The sequence below is a fragment of the Mustela putorius genome, unplaced genomic scaffold, assembly GCF_011764305.1.
Source record: "Mustela putorius furo isolate JIRA1106 unplaced genomic scaffold, ASM1176430v1.1 tig00000487_pilon_pilon_pilon, whole genome shotgun sequence".
Classification (NCBI taxonomy): domain Eukaryota; kingdom Metazoa; phylum Chordata; class Mammalia; order Carnivora; family Mustelidae; genus Mustela; species Mustela putorius.
In genome coordinates this window covers 6,570,049-6,591,082 of record NW_025421399.1, presented here as the reverse complement: position 1 = coordinate 6,591,082, position 21,034 = coordinate 6,570,049, and the positions used below count along the sequence as shown (strand labels likewise).

The window sequence follows — 21,034 nt, the reverse complement described above, 5'->3', positions numbered from 1 at the left end:
GTCACTTCACTTCTCCAGGCCTTGGCTTCCTCTCTCTTTTTCATCTCCAAAATGGCCTGTCCCAGAAGCCGGAAATAGTCCCTGCTGTTTGATCTGTATCATACGGAGCCATATGGCTTCAATGCCTGTCAGGCTAATTGGAGAGAAGAACGGGGTGTGGCTCACTGGGCCAGTAGGGAAGTCGTATTCCTCAAATGTACTTGTTGCAACAGTGGGGATTCTGTCTAGGGGAGAACAGACTGGCCAGGTATCTCTCTCAACTAGAGGTGGCGTTTCATAGTGTTTAACTTCTATTATAAAGCTTGGCAACATCTGGCAAGCTTAGGTGGCAATTAGGTCATAAATATAGTTGTTTGTAGATCATTTTTATTCCACTAAAGCACTTACCCACATTTTGTTTGGCCCCAGTTGTTCCCCTCCCCCAAAAGAAATCTCTAGCCAATGTAAAGGGTGAAATTGACAGTTTGAAATCAGTTGCAGTTATTAGGAGTGAAAATTTTGGTATCTAATGGAGTCCTGCTCCCCCCCCCTTGGAGTTTTTGAAGGGGGACTTCTTCACAATTCGTTTAACTGCACCTGAGTATGCAAGCTCCAATAGATGGAATCAGGCTTTTTGTGAGGCTGGTAGTTCCCCACTGTGCTGGCGGTTGACGGCAGACTGTTCGTAGTGTAGTTCATTTCCCATGCTGTTCCATTAAGGTAAGTGAGCCTCACAGGGCTCTCAGTTTTTTGTTTTGTTGTTGTTTTTAGAGATTTTATTTATTTGACAGAGATCACAAGTGGACAGAGAGGCAAGCAGAGAGAGAGAAAGGAGGAAGCAGGCTCCCTGCGGAGCAGAGAGCCCGATGTGGGACTCAATCCCAGGACCCTGGGATCATGACCTGAGCTGAGGGCAGAGGCTTTAACCCACTGAGCCACCCAGGTTCCCCCAGGGCTCTCAGTTTTTACAAGATCCCAATTGCTGCTGTTTCCCTTTGGCGAAAGCAACTAAATAATAGTGGCAACACCTGTATTCTGAATCTCAGCCACTAAAGGATTGTGAAACCTTGGGTTTTAGTTTTCATGTCCATAAAATGCTTCGGGGGCTGTGGGGATTTGATAGCACCTGAAACAATGAGGGCTTGTTCCCTTGGCCATGGTGTGCCACAAGGTTTCCCGTAGCACCCTTCATGCCCAAATGTATTTCCCCCTCCCGTGGTATCAGTATAAGCGGACGGCAGAGCGACCATGAAGACAAACAGAAGTGCCAGCTCCTGGAACTCAGGCACTTGGCCTGGGGCCCCAGAACCAGTTTGGGGGGAATATATTCACCTGTTGTAAAAGTAACCTGTCTTTGGGCTCGGGAACAAGCGGACTTGGGAGGAACCTTTTATGACAACTATTAGAAGAGTAGCCTAAACTGAAGAATTGTAACTGTCTTGGGTGGTGGTTAATTACACCATACACAAGAATTGCCACAAATGCAGCCTTAACTCTCTTAGCCGCTCAGTTTGGAAACCACACAGGGCTGTTCGGTTAGGCCTTGCCCTTTTGTGCATCCCAACCAGACACTTGACTCCCATCCAAAGCAAATGTCATGGTTACCTTTATTGACTTAATATCAGGAAACATAACAGCCAGTAGTCCGGTTAGAAGGAACTATCGAGCTGATGGATTATTGCTGACCTACCCCTGCAGCTCAACAAAGTAGAATAGGGGGAGGAATGATTCTGCAGTAGACAGAGGTCACTAAAACCAGACACAGTTAAACCGGCAAATCTCTTAATATCCCTAATGTCTCAATTCTGTTCTTCATCTTTATCCCAAGGCAGCAGGCAGGAGACTAAACACAGTGAGTTTTGTGTGTCATTTGGTACCCTTGGCTATATATGGAAGTCTCCATGTTTGGAAAGGAGCACTTTACTGTTGGATCAGAAATGTAAGTGAGATGGAGGTTGGGGAACAGAGTATGATTCGAATAAAAATCTCTGTCTGTCTCTCTGATCAGGCTTTTACATATGAGATACCTTCACAGGTAGGCCTTGGGGATCTGCTAGTTTAGCCCCCTTTTCCTGATTACTAAGAGGCTTAAACTCCTGAGGACTTTTTTTTTTTTTTTGGTCAATAAGAGATCTTTATGTAATGGGAGTGTGCTGGCAGTTACTGGGCACTGATTTCAGTCTTCTGCTTTGATGGAATCTTGATAGTTTTTTGGCAGTCATCTGCATGGTCTTCTACGATGTGATCAGTGGCTCTATTAGGTACTTTTATAAAGCAACCAGAACTGCAAATAGCCAGGCTTTGTTGAAGTTTATAGTCTGAAGTAAATGATATTGCTGTAAATAGAATTATAGATACAAATGCCCTTTTTCTTGAATATTGTTCAGTGCCTGCCAGGGGACCATGTTACAGAATACTATTTTAAGGTACTTTGTGCTGGGGACGCCTGGGTGGTTCAGTGGGTTAAGCCTCTGCCTTCAGCTCAGGTCATGATCTCAGGGTCCTGGGATCAAGCCCCGCTTAGGCTCTCTGCTCAGCGGGGAGCCTGCTTCCTGCCCACCCTCCGGCCTGCTTCTCTGCCTACCTGTGATCTCTCTGTCAGATAAATAAAAAAATCTTTAAAAAATTTTAAAAAAAGGTACTTTGTGCTGAATTGACCTATTACCACACAGGTTGGCGTGTGTGTGTATACGTGTGCATGCATGTGTGCATGAGTAAAGCCCCTAAGGGTGATGTCTTATTATGGCATGCCAGAAAGTGTCTTACTGATCTCTTATAAAATCAGTTCATCCATCCTGTAGCTTTCAGCTAATTATGACCAGCAGAATAATCCAGTCTGTTAGCCACTACCCCTCTCCTCTGTCTTCTTCTCCATCAGAGGCCACCTCCTGTACTCCATCCACACAAGCAGTCTCTCTTCCCTCCTTTGGCATTGTACATCCCCCACAGAGAAGGCCCTTCTCATCTCTGAGCATTGTTGCTAAGATTAATAATTGTAAACTCTGATTCCGTAGCACATTCTAATCCATTCAAAATCCATTATTCTGCATCTGGGGACATGCAGTTTTAACTGTTCTCAAGATCGCATGTATCCTTAAGTAGTAAGACAAAACCGTAATGTGTATGTATTATCCCAACCAAAATGAGCTCGTAAGTCACTTTACCTTCACTTTGCCTCTGTTGCCAGTGCCCAGTGGGTTTGAGGCCTGGCAAGGAGCCACTGCACTGCATAAGGCAGACCGGTTGTAGTTGGGAGGTGGTAGGTTCCAGGAATTTAGGTACATGCTATCTTGTGTAATAATATTTTATTGGCAGCATGCCAGTATCCTTGCTCGAGTAACGCAAGTATTGTACTTTTAGTTTGGAGGAATTACTTTCTTAGCCTGAAAAAAAGAAACTAAAGCTGGGTTTATGCAATGTAAAAGTAATCCAATGAAGATGGAGGAAAATTACTTAAAAAAAAATTTTTTTTTAAATGCCTCTCAATAGTTTATTGGTCCATCTCAATGGTGTATCCTGGAAATTGGTGTGGTACTTCTAAAAAAAAAAAAATCATGATGTTACTAGCCGGATTATTATATTCTAATATTATTGTGCAGACTGTGGCTGGAGCGCAGGTAGGAAGTAGAGAAGATTCAGAGAAAAGATTGTAACTAGTTTTACTGTTTCTGCTTATCTGACTAAGCTACTGCTACAGTGTTGTCATATAGATCGAACTTGGGCTTGACTTGATTGATGGGCACGCCACCTGAGAAGGATGTGGCTCCCTTGTTCACGGTGGTGGGTCTTCTGGGTGTGTATGTACACCTCTTTTTCAGGGGAGTGGGTCATCACCAGTGTTGTAAACAGAACCAGCACTACCACACTTACCAAGCGTAGATGACTTTGGAAAGCTGGTAGGAGACACATGTGCGTGGCACCACTCCTTCCCACTGACTTCAAGATGAAAAGTCTGTGCTATTTTTATTAACTTATTTCTGACCCTTGTTGTTAGGTAGTCAGTGTGTGGCCTGTTTCTTGAAATATGTGCCTGAAACTTAAGTACTGTATTTCTTTGGAAAATGCAGCATTTCTGCAAACCCTGATGGGGACCACTGGGTTCTCCCATGTTCTGAATCTTGGAGGAGCTGGTGTGTGCTTCCTTGCTCTTCTTCCTTGGCGGGGGCCAGAGGGTGAGTGAAAAGGAGTAGCCACCTCAGTGGTAGACACAGCGCCCAAAAATGAAACTAAGACCTGAGCTTTACTGGTTGCTTTCCAGGCACTGGTGAACTGCCTCCTTGCCTGACCAGTCCCAAGTACTAGTTCAAAAATGGGGGTGGGGCAGGTATGGGAGAAGTGGTTTCCTCTGTTTTTGTGCTGCTTCAACAGATCCAATCTCTGGTGTCCAATTCTCTTTATTGAAGATATTTTTTCTTTCTTTCTTTCTTTTTTTTTTTTTTTAAGATTTTATTTATTTGAGAGAGAGAGCGTGTGCACATGCCCAAGTGGGATGGGGGGGAGCACAGAGGGAGAAGCAGACTCCCCACTAAGCAGGGAGCCCAACGTGGGGCTCCAACCCAGGACTCTGGGATCATGATCTGAGCAAAAGACACACACTGTACCAACCGGGCCACCCAGGCACCCCTGAAGGCATTTTCTAAACAAAGTTATTTCAGAACTCATTTTAGGAAAGATTTTTTTTCTTACCTGAAATATAAGGTGTTGAATTAATAAATGCAAGAGCAACTAACAGTCAGCGGAGTTTAGAATATCAGAATGAAATTCTCATTTTAACCATCTCTAAGCTGTTGGTAGTTGCTTCCACGTCTTGGCAGAAAGGCAGAATGAGTGGTGTGTTTTATGAAGTGGTGTAGATGCTGAGCTTTGCTTTACCATCAGAACCTTGAACATGAGGATGCAGTTCCAGTACTGCCTTTGTTTTCCCAAGAGAAAGGCTCTTGAAGTCCTGGCCGAGCAGGCCTGCCATGAGGGCAGTTCTACCATCACTGAATGAACCTACGTGAAATAAGTGGGTTGTACTAGCTAGCGACCCTTTGCTCAGCATCCTCTGCCCGGAACTGCCCGGCTTTGTTCATTGTTCGCAGACAGCATTGTTACGTCGGGGTCCCCTCCTGGGAGAGAGCGAGCGGGGTCAGACTTGGGGGAGGACCAGCTGGCTCATGGGTGTTCAGTGTTAGGTTAGACTTGGTTACCCGCTACCAGTTCTCCCCTCCATGGTGTCACTGTGATTACTTCTTAGAAGCAGCCATCAAAGCCATGAGTACATATCCCGCTCGCTGGAAAAATGAGTCAGATTCCAGGTAGTCAGCTTAAAGCCGATCTGCAGAATCAGCATTTTGTTTACATTTTCAGGCTCTCCATAAATGAGCGTGTGTAACATAGGGCCTCCGGTCATTTCTTCCATCGTAGAGAGAAGGGAGCCCTGGCGGCTACAATGGCTGGGTGAGCTAACGTGCAAGGTCATTATTGTAAAGCAGCATTTTTAGACATCCAGGTACAAATGGTTCTGAGCTGTGCTCAGTATCCCAGAAGGTATCTGGAAGCTTATTTAATTCACCTTAGTAATAGCAACTGCCTTCGGAAGCAGGCATTTTCGCGCTTTCAAAAATGCTGGGGGAGAAAAGCCAGAAATGTTGTCATGTTAATTTGCCATGTGAGAGAATAACACTGTTCACAGTGGCTCCCCGAACATTCTAATTGGAAACCATCAGCAGCCTCCAAAGAAGAGAGAAGACTGTTGTGACAGGGTTTGTGACGTCAGTGTGGACACTCTGATTAACTGTCAGTGCTCTCAGTTGCTAAATTCAACTTCTAGCCAAACCTGGTATTTTTGAGATTTTCAGAGGACTCTGTTAGTTATGTGATTAGTGTTTTATTTCGATTCACCAACCAACCATAGACAATTGCTCTTCCTGTGGTTTCCAAGATGCTCAGACAAGGCAGGTGGCTTTTGTTTCCACACTAGTAATGAAGCAGCACTGATAGGTTTTAGTAAATATTGACCCATTTGAATATTAATACTGTGATAAGATATATTTGGGGGCATTCAGTTCATTAAAATTGTACTATAGGCTTTAATAACAATGACAGAACTCATCCGTTCCTGGATACGAACTGTCTTACCCAGGGACCTCTTTGTTTCTAAACTTTTGTTTCTGTCTTGTGGACGTTAATGATCAAAGGTGGCCAAGTTGTCTGAGAATCCTAATATGGAAAGCACTTCATCTGGAACTTACAGGCTTGCTCAAGCTCCTTTAAATTTGAACTTCTCTCCCACCTGCTCACTGGGCCATCTCCTTTCTATTTTACGAAAAATTCATTGCTGATTACACAATTGTATTATAGAAAATTTAAGAAAATACAGGAGAAAAAAGTGTTCCTATAATTTTGTAATATTTCCTTCATCTTCATATGTATAACTTTTTTTTTCATAGGGGCGTGTGTGTTTGTCTTGGGTTGTGAGGGACAGAAATCTAGTTCCAAGAAATGTCAGCAAAGGGGGAATTTCTCATGAGGTTCTTTGAGCCCAAGGACAGGAAGTTGGCCTGAGGAAGGGTCGAAGCCTGGGCGCGCACTCTGTCTGTCAGCTGTGTTTCTTCTCAGGCTTCTTTCCCCATTTCAGTCTTTGTCTCTCTCCCACCCAGCAAACATTCACAGAAATCGCCTGAGTTTAGTTTCTTACCAGCTGAGCGGTCCACAGAGCTCAGTACAATTCTTGTGTCATCCCGAGACCTACTTACAAAATGCCTGTTCTTGAGGGGATTTTTGACAGGTGGAGGGGGACTCAGCAGGCCTTTCCACCTCTTGGTCCCCAGATGTGCACACATTCTTCCCTTTTGAGTTATTCAGTCTCTAGACTGCCCCCATCTGACATGGTCCTGCTGTCCCCCATCAGCTGCAAAGCCATTCCACCTTCTCCGTGGGAGATTCGCCTTCAGTCTCGCTGAGCGACAGCACGCAGTGGTCTTGTCTGCGGGCCACTGTTCTACAAGCCCGTGTGCTCTGGGCAATGTGCGTTTCGGGTGTGAGCGGGTGCAGATGAAGCTTCTCACCGCCTATACCCTGTAGGCTAAAAGGATTTCATCCCCAAAACACTGGACTCCCTGCTAGGGTAGGCACCACCCTTGCTGAGGCTTCTGTTTTCCCAGCCAGGTAAAAAGTAGACACCTCGGGGCACCTGGGTGGCTCAGTGGGTTAAAGCCTTTGCCTTCGGCTCAGGTCAGATCCCAGGGTCCTGTGATCGAGCCCCACGTCCGGCTCTCTGCTCAGCGGGGAGCCTGCTTCCTCCTCTCTCTGACTGCCTCTCTGCTTACTTGTAATCTCTGTCTGTCAAATAAATAAATAAAATCTTTAAAAAAAATAATAAAAGCAGACACCTCTTCCTTGGGTTGAGGCTTCATACCGAGGATAGACTGAGCCAGCAGTGGGGAAGGTTGTTCTGGGTTCTCCCATTCCAGGTGAGTGGCCCTGGCTCTGTTTGAAGGAAAGGGTAGAGCCTCTTCACCTCTAGGCCAGGAGCCGGCAAGGGAGAACAGTGTAGCAGCTGCTTTGGCCCCTCTGCTGGCAGGTTTCCACCCTGGAGAAGGAGTGCAGGGACCCGGTGTTTGTCCTGCCATCTCGGGCTGTTTTGGAGACAGACATGGGGCTTTCCTTCTTAAGCGACTAAGTGCCATCCTGGTTCTTACTAAGAGTGTGCAGGTGTTTTGAGGTCAGGCTGCTGTGCACAAGTAAACCCCCAGTCTTGTTGTTTAGTGCTAAAAGCCAGCCATACTCCTGTATTTTGAAATTTTTGTGCCCAAATCCAAACTCTCACAGTATAAGAGAGTTATGTCGGCCCATTTTTAATTGAAGACCCCCAGGAACCGGATAATTTGTGGGACAGTGTGCTGACGAAGAGAAAATCTTACTATATAAGGTGGCATGGCTGAATGGGCCCAGACCTCAAAGGGCTATTGTCCCAGGAAACCTTACCAGCCATCCCCTGTACATGTGTGCATTGCACGTGTGTACATGCGTGTGCATTCACACACAGCTGCTTCCGTGGAGACTGCGTGGGGGAGGGTACAGTTCTTAGCCAAGCCAAGAGGATAAGCAGACCAAAAAAATCTGCCCAGTATAATTGTCACCACAGTGTACATTAAATCTTGGATTCTGTATTTTTCACATGAAGACTGATAGAAACATTTTTCTGCGTTGCTGTAAATTTTCCGAAGTGCTGTTTTAATGATTGCATAATATTCCATTGAGTGTATGTGTCATAATTTATTTCAGTCATTAAGATCTTGGAAATTCAGATCTTTCCAGTTTTTGTGTTTGTAAATGGGATACAATGAGCGCCATTGGGCACACAGCTTTTTCCACATCCGAAAACTATTCAGGATGTAGAAATAGAATTATAGGATCAAAAATCTGAGCACTTTTGTGCTTTCCAGAAAGAGTGCACCAACTTCTAATTTTCATTGCTACCAACGATGGATAAGAAAGTAAATTTCACTACCTTTGGCTCTTTTCTGTAAAAAGAGTGCGTGTTTTAACTCATTAAGCATAAAAGGTACATTTTTATTTAAATTATATTTTGATTATAAGTGAAGAACAATTTGGGTTGTGTTTCTCATACATTTTATAACCTTCTTTGAAATCTTGCTGTTTTCTTGTTACATAAATTTTTTTATAAAATGAGAGCTGTTTTTTCCTATTTTGCTTTAAACACTTTGCCCTAATGTTTCACCTTTTTCTAATTCTGTAAGTGCATGTGGGTATATGTGGTATGTTGGCATTCTTCTCTACCATGGAGCTTTGCAAGATGACAAATACTTGACCTTTTTGAAGGTGAAGTATAACCAAGAGAAGGAAGTTCATTAGAAAGCTGAGCATACTTTCCTCCCGTTTCAGTGGGGGCTACCCATGGATTATTTCAGAATCCTTGTCTTTGTCCTATGAGGTTATAAGCCTATCTGTCTGCAGGGAGGATTGCTGCTTAGATAGCATAAAGCGACCTGGGGTCTAGTGCTGACTTGGCTGTTATCTAGACATGTGCCCTTGGACATAGGCTCTGTAACTGCAATGTCTTCGTCTGTGAGGTGGCGGATTTTAGAAGGAAAGCTTCTGGGGTGTCCCCGGGGGTTCTGTGTGTGGTTGTGCATGCCAAAGACGAAGAATCCTATTGAACATGAAGATTCTTCTACATCTCATTGCAGATTTTTGGAAGTCCCAGCACAGTGACGCTTCCTGAAACCTTGTTGTTTGTGTCAACTCTGGATGGAAGTTTGCATGCTGTCAGCAAGAGGACAGGCTCGATCAAATGGACTTTAAAAGAAGGTAATTTTGGCTTTGGACCTTGGGTGACATGGGCATTTGCTCAGCTGCTTTCTGAGGAAATCTATTCCAAAAAAAGAGAAGAACAGTTACACATCTTTAATAAAATTAACAAGGATAGTGGCATCAAGGAGAAGAGAGGGAATTATACTCAGAGGGTACGTTTACAGCTTGAATGGGGATCATTCACCAAATGCATCAACTGAAGAGGCAAACTTTATCTTTTTTTTTTCCTTTCTAGATTTCATGTTTGAGTAGCTCTAGGCTTTTCTATTAATAGTTCTGGCTGATAGGTCTTTCACAAAGGCATACTACATTAAATTTTTTTAAGTTCTATCTAATGATTAGAATCTTGTAATCATAATTACAAGAACTGTCTTCTATAACCTCATATTACTCATTTGTTTTTATAGAGGCTGAAATCCTCAAGGGCTGTAAAATTTGACATTCATCCAAGTTAGCCACTTTATTGGGTCTTTACGTTGAGGGAAGTGAAAGACTGAGCTCGTTTCTCATTTAATCTGCCATGCCTCCTGTTTTATGATCTTGTCTTCCTGGTGATAGTTAGCAGAGTGGAGTCCTACAGCTGGGAAATGGTATTTGATTTCCAAAGCAATCTTCCTGGATAAAGCCATGCAAATCCAAGGATTTGGGGCTTTCAGAGTCATCTCTATTATTCTGTCCAGTAATAATTCTGATTTGGCTGTAGATTAGGGTCTGACCAGCATGCCTCTCTTTCGTCACTGCTCTGTGACGTGACTCATTATTTTCATGAGCACAGCGAGTGTTTTTCCTTTGATAATAAAATGTTCCAAAACAGTGTTTTAAGTGGAAAAAAATTGGCATATGTCAGAAGGTCACACACCATTTTACCAGTTCGACAGCAAACCTAGTTGCCACCCAGAGATGATGGCAACTGGGCTACCACAGACCACCTGCCTCACCTGTCTGGCTCCTGCTGGGCTCAGCAGGAACCCCAGGCAGCTGAAAGGACCAGAGCTCTCAGGAGGGGTGGCCACAGGGAGACTATGGATCTGGCCTTTGGCATTGCATTACAGGCTCCCAGAATGTTATTCGTACTTTCTCTCCTTCCTATTTGAGCCTTTTAATGTTTTTAGTTTTTATTTAAATAATTTTTTTTAAACTTATTCATTTGAGAGCAAGCATGTGCGAGAGCATGAGCAGGGAGGGTGAGAAGCAGACCCCCTGCTGAGCAGGGAGCCCGCCTTGGGGCTCCATCCCAGAACCCCAGGATCATGACCCAAGCGGAAGGTGGGCGTTTCACCGCTAAACCAACTGAGCCTCCCCAGTGGCCCACCTTTTAACGTGTTGTTTTTTTTTTTAAGATTTATTTATTTATTTGACAGACAGAAATCACAAGGAGGTGGAGAGGCAGGCAGAGAGAGAGGAGGAAGCAGGCTCCCTGCTGAGCAGAGAGCCCGATTCGGGGCTCGATCCCAGGACCCTGACATCATGACCTGAGCGGAAGGCAGGGGCTTTAACCCACTGAGCCACCCAGGCGTCCCCCTTTTAACGTTTTTAAAACAAAAGGACTGTTCTTTAAATTTTCACAATTTCTGATTTTGTCCAAAGGCGAATTCAACAAATCCTCAACAGAAGGATTGAGATAAACATTTTTACTGTTGAATATTAGGGCTGGGCCCTCAGTCTCAGCATTCCCAGGCAGGGCATTTTTGGCCCAAGCTACTTCATTCTTGTGCTTTGTTTCTCCCTGCATGTATTGTTTTAAAATGATCTTGTCGAAGTCTTCGTTTCTACAAGTAGCCTTGGCTGTATTGGCAAAGCTGTGTCTCACCTTGTTTGTTACTTAGACAAACATAAAAATCCATCTCTTCTTTCCTATACTTTATTTTTAATTTTTTAAAAAGGTTTTATTTATTTATTTGACAGAGAGCACAAGCAAGGGGAGCAGCAGGGAGCCCAGTGTGGGGCTGGATCCCAGGACCCCAGGATCATGACCTGAGCTAAAGGCAGCTGCTTAACCAACTGTGCCACCCAGGCGCCTCTCTTCGCTCCCATACTGTAGAACTTAAAGAATTGTTCTCTCTTTTACTTAATTAACAAGTGTTTAGAGAATCTAGTCTGTGAAGGATACTTTGTAGGGCACTGAGAATAAGCAGCCCGTCCTTGTCCTCAAGGAGCCCGCAGCCTGATAGGGAGAAATGACAGGTGCCATAGCTCCAGCACAGACCCAGGGTTTCTAAGGGAGGTGGTAGGGACTTCGAAGCCTGCAAAAGGGGCCGCAGGTCTGGGGTGTAGGAACAGGTCCTGTCTGAGAGGAGCTTAAGGACTGAGGTGATAGGAGAGAAGCTGGAGGGGATGTTGGCCCCTATGGTAGCATGGAGGCTTTTGTATTTGAATGAGCAGGAAGCTGGGACCATTAATGTGACAGCAGGTGAGTGACTCAACAGGTTTAAACCTTTAATCCTGCAGTGGAGTGTGGGAGTATAGGCTGGCGACAGGGAGGCCAGGGTTGTGCAAAGGGGGCAGGGGGAAGGGGAAAGGTGGGACAGAAATGCAATCAGTAGAATCCAGCAACAGATTAGGGAAGCAGAGCAGGGAGGTGTTAAAAGACACTTAAAGGGAGAATTTGAGAAATCTCAGCAAGGTCTAGTAATTTCAAGTAATATTTAAGATGTTCTAAGTCTCATTTTTCCGAGAATAGGTTGGCTTTTTTTTAGTTAAATTCAGTCCTGGATTCCAGTAGCTGTATAAAATATATAATATGTATTTCTACAGATCTATGTACTATGTCTATTACAGTGTATATATATATACACACACACACACACAACACACACACATATATTTTTTTCTTAAGATTTTATTTATTTATTTAACAGAGATCACAAGTAGGCAGAGACAGAGAGAGGGAGAAGCAGGCTCCCCGCTAAGCAGAGAGCCCAATGAGGGTCTCTATCCCAGGACCCTGAGATTATGACCTGAGCCCAATGAGCCACCCAGGTGCATATATATATATATGTATTTCTATACAAAGATTAGAAGTGGTAATATATACAGACCCTGAGTTTTTAATTCAGTTTTAATCTTGCAATTTAAAAAAAAATTTTTTTAAAGATCTTATTTATATATTTGACAGAGAAAGATCACAAGCAGGCAGAGAGACAGGCAGAGAGAGAGAGGGGGAAGCAGGCTCTCCGCTGAGCAGAGAGCCCGATGCAGGCCTCTATCCCAGGACCCTGAGATCATGACCCGAGCTGAAGGCAGAGGCTTAACCCACTGAGCCACCCAAGCACCCCTTAATCTTGCAATTGTAACTAAAGTTTTCAGAATTGGTATTTTTAAACCATTAATCTGTGAATCACCTTTAAAAGTATCCCCACATTGCTCTAGGCCCTGAGGATACAGCAGGTGAACGAAACAGACAAAATCCTGCCCTCCTAGAGCTTTCATTCTAGTGGAAAATGGACAAGGAAATAAATTCGCGGATTTTATAGAGGAAAAGTAAAGCAGGGCAGTGGAATTAGGGAGTACCAGGCGTTGGAGGGGTGGGGAGCTGCAATTTTAAGCAGGAATGATGCCCCTGGGAAGGTGTCATTTGAGCAAGAACTCAAGGCGGCAGAGGAGTGTTTAGGCAGAACTTAGCAGGGGCAGAGGTGGGAGAGTCTTCGGGCTGGAGGAGGAATGGTGTTGGCGTGGCTGGAGGGAGAGTCGGGGGTAAAGGTGAGGAAGGGTAGCAGAAGTCGAGCTCAGAGCACCGGTCACGTGAGGACACATAGACTGTCTTCTTAGACTATTTATTATAAAAATGCCCCCGCTAATGTCCCGGAATGAAATGTGTAAGACCGTAAGCTACACACATGCACACACACAATTTCAGAAAGAAATGCGTGTATTACCCAGCTAACACTGGAATAATGGAAAAGTAACTTTTACTCACGTGTATGCAGTTTAACACGTAATGATCTGACACACCATGATGCTCCACCTCCGAGTGAACACGGTGCCCGCTACCACGGACCAAGCAAAACACCAGGATCCTGATGGGGACTGGGTTTCCAAAACGGTGAATAATTCTCGGTAACGCTCCAAACCAAAGCAGTGTGACCTCAACCGATTTATACAGTAGTTACATTCTGAGAAGATGAGCTGTATAAAATTATGCGAAAAGTGCCTTTGTGCTTTTACACAAGTGAGGCTGTGGGATCGGGGAGCTATTAAAGGCTTTTGGCCTGTGGGAGAGTCTGACAGACGCGAGAGCATGTATAGATTTGGGATGGGCTTTGGCTCTGCAGTGCTCTGTGCCCCACACCTAGTGCTTGTGTTCCCCCCTCACCTCCTATACACCCCCCACCAGTCCCTGGGATCACTAAGAAATGCCCTCACAGATTTCCCGAGTACCAGCAAGCTGTGCCCTCCCCATAGAGCCATAGGGCCTGGTGGCTGGTATGAGGAGGTTGGCCTTTTTGAAGTCACCATTGGAGATCGCTGAGCAGAGGGTGACATGCCGTGGTATTATGGACTGATGTTTGTGTCCTTCCAAAATTCACGTGCTGAAGCCTTACCCCACTGTGTGATAGTATTTGGAGGTGGAGCTTGGGGGATTTAGCTTAGATGAGGTCATGAGGGAGTCCCCATCTCCACCCCATGATGGGATTAGTGCCCCTTTGAGAAAAGGAAAAGCCCAGAGCTCTTACTCTCTCTCACCACAAGAGAACACGGCAAGAAGGCCGCCATCAGCGAGCCAGGAACAGGGCTCTCCCCAGAACCCAACCATGCTGACACCCTGATCTTGGACTTAACACCTCTGGAACTGTGAGAAAGAAGTGTCTGTTGTTGAAGCCACTAAAGCTGTGGTATTTTGTTGAGGCAACCCGCGATGACTAAGACACCTGGCCTCCACTTCACAGGGTCGGCATGTGCTGTGTTGAGACTGAGCTGATGAGGCCAGGAGGAAGCTGCAGACTAGGTGGAGGCTACTGCACCAGTCCAGGCAAGGGAGGTCACGGGTTTGGGTCTGAGTGGCAGTGGGGAATCAGAGTCAAATAGAAGAGACTGCCGATGGAAATAGACACCCCTGTGACTCCCCAAACTGAGGTTGGACAGACTATATCCCTGTTACTCCATTTCATGGTTTCCTGATTTGTTTACTCATTTCAGGGGCCAACAAGTTGGGAGAGTTTTGTTTTCTTTTTTCCTTTCCACAGATTAGTTTTGGCAGGTGCTTTTGTTCTTCACCCAAACATGTGTTGCTGTTCCCAGAAGTGGAGATTTCTTACACCGCAGCAGCAAACTGCACCTAGTACAGAAAATGAGTTTTGTTTTCAGAAACTAACTTGAGGTGTGACATACCAAGTGAGGTGCGATCTTCCTAGGCTGAGATTTTGTGACTGTAGCCACACCAGAACTGTCTGTCTTTGTCTGAAATTTCACCAGTGAAGATAGTTAGGGTGTTTGCTTTCTGCACTTTCAGCCCAGATGCAAACAGAAAGCATTGCTGCCGTGTGTGGCATTAGGTCCGTTTTCTAAAACCTGCTTTGGCTTGGTGAGGCTGAAAAGCTTTTCTTTGGTATCTCCAGGGCTGGTTTCAGGCTTCTTGCGTTCACCTTGAAAATACTAGTTATTAAAATGTACTAGAATTATTTAAAAGACTAAGCTAGACAAAACCGAGTAAAAGAAACACTAGAGTTATAGGGGAAGATTTTCTTCAGATGTCACGTGTGTTTTCCTTTCTTACCACATGCCTCTTCCCATGGTTCCTGCTGGTGCCGACCACTGCTGCGGCCCCGAGTTGGCTAAGTGTAGCATGATGCTTTGCCACTCGCTCACTGAATTCTGTCATGGCGACCGAAGTAGCGTCTCTCAAATCTGACTCCTCGCTGCACTCCTTGCCAGTGCCTTAGCCAGGCTCTCAACATCCATTCCTAGGTCACCACAGGGGCTTCCGGCTGTCCTTCAGCCATCACGCTGCTGTCAGACCTGCCCTCTAATGACACCACGGACCATGCCATACCCCTGCGGAGCTAGCCTTGTGCCGGCCAAGGCAGCGCTCCAGGTGTGGTCTGCCCAGCTGTCTGCGAGAGGGATCCCAGGCATCATCCACGATGGGCTGGAATTTTCAGTAGCTGGTCCTTCCCCACAGTTAGAGAAGCACCGGTTTACAGGGTCTCGTCTGACCTCCTTGGTGTACAGGCAAGGCCCTTCACCATCTGGCCCTCACCCACCCCTCCAGGCCTCAGAGACACGGGGCCTTGGCTTGTGTTCCCTCCCCATCAGCAGCCTGCAGTGTTGGACAGGCTCCTAGTCATCCTTCAGGAGCCCCTTCGGAGGCCACCTGCTTGACCCCTCAAGCTGGGTGAGCCCCTTCCTCATGTGGATTTGGGGGTACTTGTGAATTTTTGTTTATGTTTGTCTTCCCACTGAGTTCTAACTTCTTCTTTTTTTTAATTTATTTTTTAATTTATTTTTGAGAAAGAGCATGGGGGTGGGCAGCAGGAGAGAGAGAGGGAGAATCGTAAGCAGGCTGCTCACTCAGCACAGAGCCCGACACAGGGCTTGATGTCATGACCCTGAGATCATGACCTGAGCTGATATCAAGAGTCAGACACTTAACTCACTGAACCTTCCAGCTGCCCCCTAAATTCTAGCTTCCCGAGGCTGGGCTCTCTAGACGGCCAGGGATGCTCTGTAAATGTCTCAGGAACCTAATGCTGACTTGGGTCCCAGAACCCTTCCCACTAAGATGTCTTTTGGAAGCCTGAGAACAGATGAGACTAGACTCTGCCCCCGTGGGATGTGTCATCTGTCACTTGAACCATTGTCCCAGCAGGTTCCAGTTCCTGACCTTGAGTTTCATGTGGATTTCGTGACTTTTTGCAGTTGATTTTCTCTCCTATCCCTAAACAGCGTGCCTGTTCCTCTGGAAGAGTCTGAGGTCTGCCTTTAGAGGTGTGACGGAAATAGAAGAAGGGAATTGTAAGAAGGAACATTTAGTTAGCAGTTCTAATCGGTCTCCTCTTTCGGAATTTTCTAGGCTTAAAACAGCAGTCTCCACACAGAGTGGCACAGATTTCAACTCTGGGGGTCTTCTCCGCAGCATTACTAGGTCTGTTTGGGGATATGATTGTGAATGTTGAAGGCTATGACTTTGTTACTTGTGCCAGGTTTGAGAGCACTCCCGTTGCCCACGAGTGAGTTCTGTGCCGCTCTGCGTCGGGAGAGGCGTCTGGGCGCAGGCCGTACACTGAGTCGCCTTGTTCTCCTCCTTGAATTCTTGCACCGTTGATTACGGTGATCAATGTGCACTTTGAGGTCTGAGTCACTTCTGCTGGGGGAGGGTGAGCAAGAACACAGTAGAATCAGACAGCCGGTGGAAAGGGGGGTTTTTCAGATGACTTTGGTCCCGCCGCATGCTTGTCTCTGTCTGACGTGACATTTTGGTGACTTGCAGAGCTTCACCTGCAAGAAACCTCATTATGTCCTTTTCCAGTTCTGGTGAGATTTGGAATTTGAGGATCCGCTCTTGGTTAGATGCCTGCATGAAAAGGCTCTCCTTGGGGTGCCTGGGGGACTCAGTCAGTTAAGCGTCTGCCTTCAGCTCAGGTCACAATCCTGGAGTCCTGGGATCGAGCCCTGCATCTGGCTTGCTGTTCAGAGGGAAGTCTGCTTCTCCCTCTGCCTCTGCTCCTCCCCCCACCTTATATACTTTCTCTCTCAAATACATAAATAAAATCTTAAAAAATAAAATAAAATGCTCTCCTATGAAAGCTGAACTTTGAAGAACATTTGAGACTTGCTGCCGTACCCGTTGGATCTTACAAATTAATGGGAACTTGAGGTTTAGGTTACGGGAGTACTTTCCTTTGGGGACGGAAGTGAGCTGCCGCTGGGGAGAAGAAGTCCCTGACTGGTTTACTGGAGTGCGTTGAACCTATGTGGGAGACTTACCTTTGGAGTTAGGAAGGGTGAATGACCTTGTTTTTACTAATAATTTTTATAAGAAAGTAGAACCTTCAGCATTTTCTGGAGATGCCAGTGGTTTACTGCCTTCAGACCAGCCAGTCTAGCTTCACCATCTGCTAGGATTAAATCTCATGTCCTCTTTGCGTCCTTTTTCCACTGCATTTTTTGAACAGGAGGGTTTGCTGCGACGTTTCCCACTCCTGTTGGTTCCAAACCAGCCCTCCTGCCGCCCTTCCAGCCGTCCTGCCTCCTGCCCCCACTCCGATGCAGGTGCAGGCCACCGGACTGGGGTTACCGGGCCGCCCTCCTCCCGGCCCTTTGTGACTCCTTCCCTTTCTCCTTTACTTCATGCCCTGATGCCCGCCTGCCTAACCTTCCTTCAACAGACATGGAGCGCCTTTTGCTCAGAAGCCTCCAGGCAGCCCCTGGTTAGCGCCCGCGGTACCACATCAGAGTTTTCACAACTTTCTGCTCCATGGCCTCGCTGCCTACTGTCTGGCCTTACTTTTGTGGCTCCTCAGAAGGAACACCTGCCGCTTGCCAAGCCTGTGTCTTCATTCCCACACATGGAGGTGATGGTTCTTCACTTATGCTGTCTGGTCATCCCCGCCCTCTGAGTCCTCCTTCTTTATGAAGTCTGTCTTCCTCGAGTACACTAGCCCTCAGTGACTTCCGTCACCCAGGAAATCCCGTGGTACATACTGTAGGTTTCAGCAGCTCATTATTCACTGTTCATGGACGTCGGCTTTATGAACTCCTTTCATATCCCACACAGTTGGCACATGCCCAGCATTTGCTTTCAAGATGCCTGTGGTAAATCTCAACAGATGATTACCAGTAGTTGGGTTGTCACACTCTTTCTCAGAAAGGGAGGGAGGGAAGGACAAGGCTCTTAAATATTTGGTATATGAGGAGCCTTCATTTCTGACTTTTGGGTCCATAAATACCTTTCAGAAAGGCCAACCCAGAAGAGTTCAAATCATTGCTGGAGATAGTAGGAGCTGGTTTGGAGAATTTCAGATGTGCTGGGACATCTTAGTTTTACCTAGAGAAGTCATCTAGTACCTAGAGAAGTTTCTAGTCCGAGAGTAAGCCAGTTTTAAATGCCAGGTACAGTGTAGGGGTCAGCGAGGTGGTTGTGCTTTGGAAAGAATGTGGTGAGGCTCATCTAGATCTCACCAGAGAAGCAGCGTGTTCCAGAAATATCAAAGCTCATCTGAGAAAGAGAAGAGAATGATCTTGTAAGGTTGCTTAAGCTCCAATCAAATGGGCAACCTGTTCTTGTGGCATCCGTAATCAAAGGAACCCATTCCTTCCTACGTGGAAGAAAGTCTGCCCAGAGCTACCTCTAGGGAGAGGCTGGCAGACCTGAGGTCTGGTTTGAGACACTTATGTAAATTTTGGTTGACTTCATCAGAGACATTTTTCGGTTTTTCTGACTAATCACCCCCTCTGTGTTCCCACACCCTCGCCAGTTCTGCTAGGCGTGTGTTCGGGAAGTGTGCTGTGCTGCTAACCAGGTCCTCCTTGCCCTCGAGCCTGGTTCCCTCCAGTGCCTTCAAACCCTGGGGGATCTAAAATGAACCCTGCTTCACTTTAGAAAGGGAAGGTTTAGGTCCCCCTGGCTGGCTAAGTCAGTAGGGATCTCAGGATCCTGAGTTCGAGCCCCATGTTGAGTACAGATATTACTTTAAAAAAAAAAAAAAAAAAGTGAAGGTTTGTATTATAGGTGAATGCAGGAAAAACAGGTGTCTCTTCTGGACATACCAGAAAGGCTTTCCTTAAATGGCTTCTTTTTTTAAAGTTCTCTTTAAAAATTTTTTTCATTTTATAAAAACTTTAACACACAAAAGTGTAGACCAGTGTCATGAAATCCTCGTGCAGCCAGTGCCCACCATCAGGGGCTGTCAGCACATGGCAGGCCTCAGTTCCTTCCTTCTTTTTTTTAAGATTTTATTTATTTATTTGACAGGCAGAGATTACAAGTAGGCAGAGAGGCAGGCAGAGAGAGAGAGGAGGAATAAGGCTCCCCGCTGAGCAGAGAGCCCGATGCGGGGCTCGATCCCAGAACTCTGGGATCATGACCTGAGCCGAAGGCAGAGGCTTTAACCCACTGAGCCACCCAGGCGCCCCTCAGTTTCTTCCTTCTGTAGCAAATACCAGATCATTTTTTTCCCCATACATTTAAATAATTTTAAAATGTGAGTGAACATGGGGCACCTGGGTGGCTCAGTCAGTTAAGCGCCTTTGGCTCAGGTCATGGCTCCTGGGCTCAAGCCCCACTTTGGGCTCCGTGTTGGGCTCCTTGTGCAGTGGGGAGCCTGCTTCTCCTTCTCCCTGCTGCTTGCCCTGATTGTGTGCTCTCTCGCTCTCTCTCTCTGTCAAATAAGTAAAATCTCAAATGTGAGTGAACAAACAATGGTGTGTGGCAGCTCTCTTTAGCTTTTATCGCATAGGTTTCTGTGTGGAAAAGTCCTTTTCATTTGGAAAAATGAAATTGGAATGACTCTATCCCACATACAGTATTGAATATCCTAAATTCCTGACTCCCTTTTATTCTGCAAACAGCATCGTCTACTAAGTACGAGGGAACAGAGGCCCCCTTGGCAGTTACCTCAGACGTCACTCTGATTACTCATTAAACTGTACATAAGGTTTATGTACTTTTCCATGTATATTTCACAGAATACAACATAGATGGGCTCTGTCCTTCAACCTGCTGAAAATCCAGCCTCGTGATATCTGAGACCCAGAAGGGTCGCCTATGCCTGGGGAGGGGGGGATGATCCATGCCTCCTAAGAAGATACCAAGTGCAGTGGGCAGTCATTTTCTGGTCTCCTGGAGCGCAGAGACCAACGCAAAAGCATGGGGGCATTCAGGAAAGAGACGTGATTGAAAAAGAAGCCTGGAGAAGAATTGGGCCCAGATTTTGCAGAACCCTGAATGCCTAGGCCTCTGGTTCCCAAGCTGTGCTTAGGGGCCCTGGGTGCCACAGTATATTCACAAAAGGCATTGCACCTTGTTCTAAATTTTTTGTTTTTGAAGATTTTATTTATTTATTTGACAGAGACAGCCAAAGAGGGAACACAAGCAGGGGGAGTAGCAGGCAGAGGGAGAAGCAGGCTCCCTGCTGAGCAGGATGCCCAATGTGGGGCTCCATCCCAGGACTGTGGGACCATGACCTGAGCCAGAGGCAGACACTTAACTGACTGAGCCACCCAGGTGCCCCTTGTTTCAAATATTTGAGAGAAGCCTAGCGGTACTCAACAAGTGTCAGATACCACACTCAAGGCAGTTTCTAGTTTCAACATTAGGTTGTGTTCCTTTCCTTTCAACAGTGTATCTTTGCAAAGCTCAATTTTTGGTGGTTGCTGTGATAAAATACCACATGATAATCAATGTGGAATGGTAACGAGGGGGGCCAGTGTCTAATCTGATTATAAGTTTTGGGATATCTTACGGCACCCAGCAAGCACACATCCCATTAGCAAGTAATTATGGTTAAGAATGAAATAAATGGTTTTCTTTCCATTTATGTGTTTTCCTTTTTTTCACGTGGCTTCTGAGTTGCTAGTCCCTATATACCTAGGTTGTGTAGAACTAACTATTTAATAAATGGAACTGTAAAGTATGGCCCAAGGGCGCCGTGAACCAAGAAAGTTTGGGATCTTCTGACTTGAGCCACAGAGATGGAAAGTATTCACTAGGCAGAGGGAGGACCATTGTAGGGTTTTTTGTGGAGGAAAGACGTGAACGAATTTGCCTTTGTCAAGCCCTTGCAGGCGGTAGGTAGAA

The 21,034-nt window shown here is 45.9% G+C and overlaps 1 protein-coding gene across 1 annotated transcript in view; it reads left to right on the top strand.

Annotated features, from left to right (window-relative positions):
• The window catches only part of ERN1 (endoplasmic reticulum to nucleus signaling 1), a 78,088-nt gene that overhangs the window by 15,996 nt on the left and 41,058 nt on the right, over window positions 1-21,034 (top strand). Inside the window, exon 2 of the mRNA XM_004749150.3 lies at window positions 9,177-9,297. Within this exon, the coding sequence (XP_004749207.1) occupies window positions 9,177-9,297 (121 nt within the window). The remainder of the gene's footprint in view (window positions 1-9,176; window positions 9,298-21,034) is intronic.